The following is a 9,554-nucleotide window of genomic DNA, read 5'->3' on the forward strand; positions in this document are numbered from 1 at the left end:
CTCGAGACATGTTAACCCTATTATTATACAAAAAGTTTTTACACACTCTATTTTTATAATTTTTTTTACATAACCTAAATCATAACAAAGTAAACTCATTTAAAAATTAAATTGTTTAAACCCAACAAAATTTTTTAACAATTATCGGAAACGACTCTAACTGTGTTGTTCTTGAATCAGCACTAACCTTCGTTGCTCAAAAACCTTTTATGAATATTTAACTTAATGATAACATATCTTGAAATAGCCACTGACAGTCAGTTTGTTCTATATGCTACACAGGATAATTAAGTGGATCAAACCTAAACCGGCCATAATAAACAAGAAAACCACCCACAATCCGTATGTATTTATTTAAGAGAAAGTGAGGCTACGATATGAAAGAACTGAAGCTTTTCGAGCATCTCCTCCGCTTTGTAAGTAGCACGATTAGCAACCCGCAAGAACAACTCATTCCCGAGCTTATCTCCTATATGAGCATCCACTAGCACTCCACTCACACTTCTACAGCTATTGGCTAGAGCCCTACCCACCTCGGCTGCATCATCGGGTCGGCTCACCACCAACGGGCTACCACCTTGGAACACCTCCAATTTCTTTATGCTAAATGACCCATTTGCTTCCACCATTTCCTTAAAGTCTAGCAAGCTCGGTGCATATACCGGAATGTTGAAATCATCTCTTTTCTCGCTTGTTATTAATCCCTGCATAATACAATATATAAACACCATTATGTCACCTTTGTCCGTTTCTTTAACCATGAGAACCTGCTATGAGAAACAAGAAATTTTGCATACCATGCTAACATATGTTGTCTTAGACACGCTAACACACACCCTGTAAACTACTCCAAAATCTAAAACTTAGTCCATAGTGTGGCTATAACACTCAAGGGGGTGCAACATATTTTCAAACATGTTAATACCGCTAGGCTAAAAGTCATTTGACCCTGCTAACTAACTAGATTTGGTAAATCAAAGTTTATATGACGCATATGATCACCTTTTTAACGAGGTTATGTTAAATAAGATTATGCTAATTAAGAGGAACCATCTTATCCACTTAGAAGTTTGCTCTACACTTGAGAGACATTATGATACAATATTCAATAATTAATGTCTCAACAACATTATATTAGTCATGTGTCATGCCGACATGCCTTTTTCTTTATGAACAATGAAATGAAAAGGAAATGCCAATCACGTATTATCAACATCAACTAAAGCCAAAACACTTTTTTGGTTAAGTGGACCAGAATTAATAATAAGAGTACGGTAGCATAAAATGATACGATATTATTACCTCTTGGACAAGATCATCCCAAGCATCCTGAAAGTGTGTCCCAAAGAGCAACCCGGCCCCACCTTGGTCTGTGGGGTCCTCGGATGTTCGACCCAATAGAGCAATGAACATCGAACCACCTTTCTTCACCTCTTTTGATCTCATTTTCAGAAACCCTGCAAGATCTGTCTGAAACTGTTTTTTGTACGCATTTGCTGTGATTTTGTTGGCACCGTGGATGAATATCTTTCCCTTGTTGTACGCCATCGATGATTTGTCCATGACAATGTCCGGCACCTGCATGCAAAGTTATTTAATAAACCATGGTTAATAAGCGTACGTTATAGTTTAATACTTTAATAAATAATAATATTTATCATTTGTTATATGTTTGTTAATCATTATATTCTCTCTTTTTGTCTAGTATATTAGATTAGTTATTTACCATTTTATCATCATCACCATGTTAGAAACTTGTGAATAATTCAAGTTAAAGTAAATGTTCTTTCTAATATTTATTAAATGAGAGATCATATATTTATAGAATATAAGTTGTGTAACAAACTAATAAAAGATATGACTTATATTTTAATCATATTAATATTATTTACTATATTTACAAAACAAAATAAATCATTATTAATATTTAATAGAATAGATGCGAAAAATCAAAATCTTAAAAGCATAATCAATTTTTAGATACAAATCTAACATGTTTTTCAAAGTATTTTCATACTTTTGTTAGCAATAGCCCACCACTAAAAACTAGGGCTAATTAATTTTCAACACAATATTTCTTCGCGAACTCCTATACGGCTATACATTAATTTGCCACCCCGTTTTTGACTCAAAAATACCATAATTTTGCAACAAAGTAGGAATAGGATAGCTTTAATTATATTTTCGTTTTCGTTTTAATCTCTTGATACAAAAAAGATAAAGATATGATTTCCTATTATTCATCAAATACAATGAAAGTAACATAAATATATATAAATATATCCACCTATAAATAAGTACCTGAGAGAGCCAATGCAAGGAAAAGGCTGAGTAGAACACATCAACCGATCTTGCCGGAAACAACCTGCGGTAGAACGAACCCGGGACACCGGCCGCAAAGAACGAGCGGTGTCCGGTGGATGCCAGACATTCTTCCATGCTACCAATACCATGGTTTGCTAGCGGCGGTAGGAGCTGGAAGAGAGTGTTAAAGTCGTTCGAAGGGAGATCGGCAAAGAAAGCCGAGAACTCGGGTATATCGGAGTAACCCGAAGCCTCGTAACGCTTAGTAATGTGTTCTATGATGACATTGACGATAAAAATGGTGTTGTTTCCGCTAGAACAACCAAGATCCGCAACCACAAATGGTGTCTCAGGCATGTTTAACTCCAAACCGTCTAGTGTTTCCTTTAGAAGATGCAACATTGAACGAGCATGCTTTGCCTGCATGCATGCATGATGACACGTTAAAACATCAATATTGTTTTTAATGTATGCTTCTTGTATTATTATTATTATTATTATCTTTTTCACACCACCAACTTTTTATAAAACCTTGGAAGTATGAAAAATATACAAAAAAAATATTACTGTATAAGATAAGATATGCGGTAATAAAACATCATAATTTTTGTATTCATAATAAAGAGTTAAAAGATAAAGTTGCATTATGAATAATATATGTTAGCAACACTTAGTTATATCCCAAAGAAATAAGAAAACAAAATAAAGACAAAAAGGGATCCAACAAACAAATCCATAAATCTAGCCTAGTAAGATGGATCTTTCCTTAAAACCAGACCATAGACTCACCACAAATTTATTGAGTAGTTGATATTATCATATTATGGTAAATTGCCATTTTCACGTTACACATTTTATATATATGAATTATTATTTTTCTTTGTCTTTATTTTTATCTTTGAATATAAAATTCAAAGAATTCGATTTCAAAACGGTTGTAACATGGTATTACAAAAGAAGGTTTTCCCTGGTGCATTTTATGCCGTAGAAGGTTATTTACGACCGGTTTGCAACCGAAATTACAGTCATAAATACCCAGTTCTCTAGTTGTGAAACATCTAGAAATTTAATAAGACTAATTAAGCTAGTTTGATTAAAAAAAAAAGAAAAAAGAATGTACCTGGGCTTGAGAGTTGTTGGCATAACTAGCTTCATCTTTGCCACCTTTCATGCTAAGAAGCCTCTCAAGGTTTTTTGATGAAACCACCACATTGCTGTCTCCTGATGGAGGGGCCATTGTTGTTCTCTTTACCTTTAATAATATTGTATGTTATCAAATTAACTGCAAGCAGCTGATATATATACAACTAAGACAAGGGTAGTTTTGGAATTTACTTTATATAATTGTTTAAGGAATTTTATTTTTCTTACCCCTAAAGTTGATTTGGTAAAAGTCATGTGAAGTGGTCAACACAACCACCACAATACGTACTAACCGTCTATTTTAAAAAATGGAAATATAATCAAGATGAGTTTGTATATCTATATTTAGGAATTTGTTAATTTTAACTTAAGCTTTTCAAGATTGAAAGTACCTTAAATCTAGGGTTAGGTTAAATGCATCCTTTGTTTGCTTGTCGGGGTAAAGTTAAAATACAAAGGACAACAAAAATGAGAAGGGTGAGAATGAATTCAGTTCATTGATTTTGTATTTAATGACTGAGATTAATTTAATAAATAAAAATTGAAGGAAAGGGCATGAAGGTAATAACACACCTTTGTTGACTTTCTCTCTCCACATGTAAGGCACATGCCAATTCCCCCATCATTTTAAAATGTCCATAACTTTTTATTACGACATTATTTAAAAAAAAAAATTCACATAATAATAAGCGTTTTTTTATCTTTAATATGAGTATTATATTGTTATATAAAAATAAAAAAAATTAATGGGTTTTTTAATTGTGTTTTTTTGTTGTTCATTGTGTCATTGTGTAATATGTTGTTTCCATTGTGTTTTACGTTTCAAGTCATTATATTCACTATTGTGTCTTACGTTTTAGGTCATTTTGTTATACGTAGTCACCATTGTGTCTTACGTTTTAGGTCATTGTGTTATACGTATTCATAATTGTTTTTCACGTTTTAGGTCATTAGGTTATACGTATTCACCATTGTGTTTTACGTTTCAAGTTAAAGACACAATGGTGTGCGAAAAGACACAATGACGAAAAAAGACACAATGGCGAAAAAAGACACAATGATAAGCGAAAAGACACAATGGTGTGCGAAAAGACACAACGGTGTGCGAAAAGACACAATGACGAAAAAAGACACAATGATAAGCGAAAAGACACAATGGTGTGCGAAAAAACACAATAACGAAAAAAGACACAATGATAAACGAAAAGACACAATGATGTGCGGAAAGACATAATGGTTTTCGAAAAGACACAATGGCGATAAAAGACACAATGATAAGCGAAAAGACACAATGGTGTGCGGAAAGACACAATGGTTTGCGAAAAGACATAATGGCAAAAAAACACACAATGATAAACGAAAAGACATAATGGTGTGTGAAAAGACACAATGACGAAAAAGACACAATGATAAGTGAAAAGACACAATGGTGTGCGAAAAATCACAATGACGAAAAAAGACACAATGATAAACGAAAAGACACAATGGTGTGCGAAAAGACACAATGGTGTGCGAAAAAACACAATGATGAAAAAAGACACAATGATAAACGAAAAGACACAATGATGTGCGAAAAGACACAATGACGAAAAAAGTCACAATTATAAGCGAAAAGACACAATGGTGTGCGAAAAAACACAATGATGAAAAAAGACACAATGATAAGCGAAAAGACACAATGGTGTGCGAAAAGATACAATGGTGTGCGAAAAAAGACACAATGATAAACGAAAAGACACAATGGTTTGCGAAAAGACACAATGACGAAAAAAGACACAATGTCGTAATTTTGTTTAAATTTTATATAACAAAAATCATACTCATATTAAAGATAAAAAAACGTTTGTTATTATGATGAACTTTTTAAAAAAAAAATATCATACGAAAAAGTTATAAACGTTCTAAAATGATAGGGATATTTACATGTGTCTTGCATGTGGAGAGAGAAAATGTGTATAATTACCTCTATACCCTTTTTCTTTTGGTCCCCACTTGACACATGTCAATTATTTATGGCTTCTCACACTTCTCATTTTTGTTACCTTTTATAGAATAACTTGACCCTTACTTGCCATACCCTCTCTATTATACTATTATTTCATTCAACAAATTTATTTAACATATTATTATTTTCTAATATTTTTAATCATTTCAAGTCTTCTTTTAAAATATCAAATCAAATACTATAAAGTTTATTTTTTATTGTTTTTTTTTATTTTTTTTCTTTGTGTTTATTGTTCTTTATAATAATAATATTTATTATCATTATAAAATGTATTTAAAGAATAATGATATAACGCATTTATAAAAATGACAAAACGTTTTGTATATATTTATCTTATCATATGCCTCGTACTCGACAAAAAGATCATTTAAATAATTTTTAATACGTTCGAAAGCATGAAATTAATGTCACGTGAGAAAAGAACCAACTTTTTGATCAAGCCGTATATTGTTTAATCTGTTTTATTGATGAAAAAATATGTTTCTTTTTTAAAGTAAGCTATCTTTAGAAATTATTTAAAAAGAACAAACACATGTATTAAAACATTTGTAGAAAAAAAAATGTTTTTATTCTTTTTAATTTTAAAAAACGTATTTTACATAAACAATTTTTTGTGTTATTTTAAAAACAAAAAAGTATACAAAAAAATTAAAGGAAAAGAAAAACTCTTTAAATAATAATTTTTTTTTCTAATTAATAATGATAATAAAAGATGACAACAAATAAACATAAATGTTTAAATTGTATTAAAGTAAAACTTGAGGGATGAAGTATATTTAGTAAAAATGAAGGGGAGAGAGTATGCTTAGCAACACTCTAAAATTATCAGTTACAATTGATGCAAACATGTTAACCGAACCAACCCAAAAACTAAACCGTAACCGAACTGTTTTGAACTCGATATTACAAAAACTGGTTTTAAGCAGCTGTAACCCACCGGGTTAGGCCCGGTGGAGTTCTTTTTAGCTCTAACCGGTTTGACCCGACTGTTTGGAACCGATTCGAAAAACCGGTTTACAAGTGTATTACTATTAACATTTAGCACCGAGTTATTTTTTAGGCATTCAAGACTCAATATAATTCATTTAAGGCTAAATAAATTGCCTTAAATTTTATTAATTTATTTAAGGCTCATTCATATTCATATTCCATTCCATTTAAATTTCAAAGTGGAGTTATAACATTTGGAAACATAAACGACAAAAATACACACTATTAACCATGTATTAAACATGTAATATTTATTTATTAATTATGCACAAGCAATGCAAAAAGTCAAACTTTCATAACATAGTCTCCACTCTTTTAAATTCAAACTAGAAAAACAGGGTTGGAACCAACCCTAGCGCTTACACCAGTTTATAGTTTCCACTTTCCAATGCTTCTAACCGGTTTGTGCACTTCTACTAATTAATTATATACAAAACGAAATTACATTTTTCATGTAGGTTAAAACTTTGTGGATTTGTTCCCTTACATTTTTCATGTTTATTGTATGTTAGAAAAACTTTGTTAAGGACTTAAGGCAATACGTACATAGTCTCAAAAATCTAGCCGGCCATCTACTAGAGGACACTCACCAGCCACAGATTAAGGGTGTCAGGCACCAGAGAAGACCCGTCTGTTAGTCAAGAATATCTCTCTATATATTTTGGCATGTATTTTGTATAATATTTTTGGTTAGTTTAAGAACTTAACTTAAGCATAATTTTTTGTCACATTTTGCTTACGTACTTTGATTTATTTTGCAAGATACCTTATCTTGCGGAATTTTGGAATAACTCGTTGCATTCAAACCGTATAGTATGTCTCTACATATCCTTTTATATACCGAATCTTTACTAATATGTCCCTACATATATATTATTTGTCTCGGAAGACATGACTTCGCCCACACTATACATACACATAGTTATGATACTTTTTTTGATCTCATCAAATAAAATCTACCTTAATTTAGATGTTTACTTTGGTCTAGTCAGACTTATGCGTACATACTATCTTGGGAACTATCAAATGATGGAATTCAATATCCTATATTGATGAAAGGCTCCTCATTTCAGGAAACTACATACTATGACATTCCATTCAAAACATCCTTGTATCTCGACAGATTTTCGCCAATAACCTCCTTCACGGCAATAACACCCTTACATGCTCAGTAATATGTAAAAATAACTCATGCCCTGATATTTTATATAGAATCATCGATGGATTTTCGTCGATAACCACCTTTATGGACGTATCCGCCATTAGGTGAAAGGCTTTTATTCAGCAATATACATTTGTGAAATATGTGATACTGGACTATATTATCAAAAGGGTACAAAATTCAAAATATTTGGGTATGCATGTGCAAGATATTTATAACATCAGTCAACCACACTCTGGGTACGTTTATACTTCCACAGTATTGCAACTTAATGTTAATCAGCAATACTAACATTAGCATCATAGTTAAATCACTTACTTTCTAGTGTGAGGTATGGCCGGAATGTGTTTTGTTAAGATTAGCGATTAAAACCTCAATAGGTAAACATCTTGGATGACTATCGTTGTTAGAAAAAGAAGTCTTATCGATGATTCAAATACACGAAGGAGGAATGCCCCCACTTTCAAAGGCTACCAATTTTCAAAACAAAATTAATAATTATATATTTGTAATTTGGGATTTAGATTAATGTGTGTGATTTAAGCGGCGTTTAAACTAAAATAGGTCTAGAAAGGTGTGAGAAATTGCATTACTTATGTATTTGTAAAAAAAAGATGACAACATCTTAATTTATTTTAAGTGAAAGCAAAACAATTTTTTACATCAATACCTCGTCTTTATATATCGTTTTTGACCACTAAAGTACTTGAGCCAGACGTGAGGAATGCGGGTTCAAGTCAATCAAAGGAAACCACGTAACACTATGTGATGATGACGATGATAACAATTGTGTTGCTCAATCCGAATAGGGATATATCTAAGGTGATTGAACCAAGCACACATCACACTTGAAAAGGATATACATTAAGATACCTTTAAATCATCAATTTGTCCTATTCTTTAAATCTCAAAACTTCCCTTTGGGTTTACCATTATTAACTCTTATCATACATTTTTATAAAATATATGCCGATTCTTTATCGATAACTAAAAAATTATTTAATGTTTATGGATCAAACAAATTAATGTAAGTTTGACTTTAAAAAGAAAAAAGCTTTTCAAATCACGAAAAAAAAACAATGTTAGTTTCTGTTAAAAAAGTTAGTAAAGTGAGTTTGATAATTGATAATCCGTTTACCGTTAATAATAAATTAAAAAGCATTTAATGAGAGGGAAAACTTTTAGGCTTTTAGCATACCAATCACTTTAACAAAGCAGATTAGTAAACTATCAAAAGCTGGATCTTTTGAATATTAATATTAATATTTTATTTAGATATTTAGATTTGAATGGTGTAAAACTATGCATGTATAATTGTTGGGAAAATTCCATAATAGTCATTTTATTTTTAAATTTGTCCATCTTTTTTATTACAAAGAATTCTTAAAATGTGCATTACAAAATAGGCGAGACGACTTTATAATAATTCAAGACGTCTAGTTCGTAGAGCCAATAAAAATAAACACGTGTATATAAAGTTGACGCGACAACTGGTTCGTGAAGACAATCTAAACGCTAAGAAAGCAATCGGCCCGAAGACTGCATTCATATCTATGTCGGGCCGACTAGATTGTAAAAACACCGACTAGTTGTTAAAAACACAGGCCGACTAGTAAATTATGTTGGACAACTAGATTATAACAAATGGAGATTTTGAAAAAGCGTCATAAAAATTAGGAATGACTAGATCGTGAACATGCCGACTAGATCATGATACAAAAACACCGGGACAACTATATTATCATTTAAAAATATTTTTAAAATGGTTTGTAAATGGTTTTAGTCACGGGTGTAAAAAATCATTTTAAAAAAATGAAAAAAATTCTAACATTTATATTATAAATAGGCAATAATCGGGATAGATAATATGAACCACCAAAATATACCCAAAACTAATATCCTTGCAAAATGTCTTCCAGATTTATAAAAAAACAAAAACACACCTAGACC

General features: G+C 31.3%; 1 protein-coding gene across 1 annotated transcript; it reads right to left on the reverse strand.

The window, feature by feature from the left end:
* Positions 1-276: 276 nt before the first annotated feature.
* Positions 277-3,541, reverse strand: LOC143633701 (indole-3-acetate O-methyltransferase 1-like). The gene is made up of 4 exons (XM_077101952.1): positions 3,425-3,541; positions 2,302-2,724; positions 1,303-1,578; positions 277-704 (listed from the first exon to the last, which is right to left on the reverse strand). The coding sequence occupies exons 1-4, from the start codon at positions 3,539-3,541 to the stop codon at positions 351-353; spliced, it is 1,170 nt and encodes a 389-aa protein (XP_076958067.1). The 3' UTR covers positions 277-350.
* Between the last annotated feature and the right edge of the window lie 6,013 nt (positions 3,542-9,554).

This window comes from Bidens hawaiensis, unplaced genomic scaffold, assembly GCF_021521415.1.
Source record: "Bidens hawaiensis isolate Kalapana, Puna unplaced genomic scaffold, B.hawaiensis_p1.1 tig00006862_1, whole genome shotgun sequence".
In the NCBI taxonomy this organism is placed as follows: domain Eukaryota; kingdom Viridiplantae; phylum Streptophyta; class Magnoliopsida; order Asterales; family Asteraceae; genus Bidens; species Bidens hawaiensis.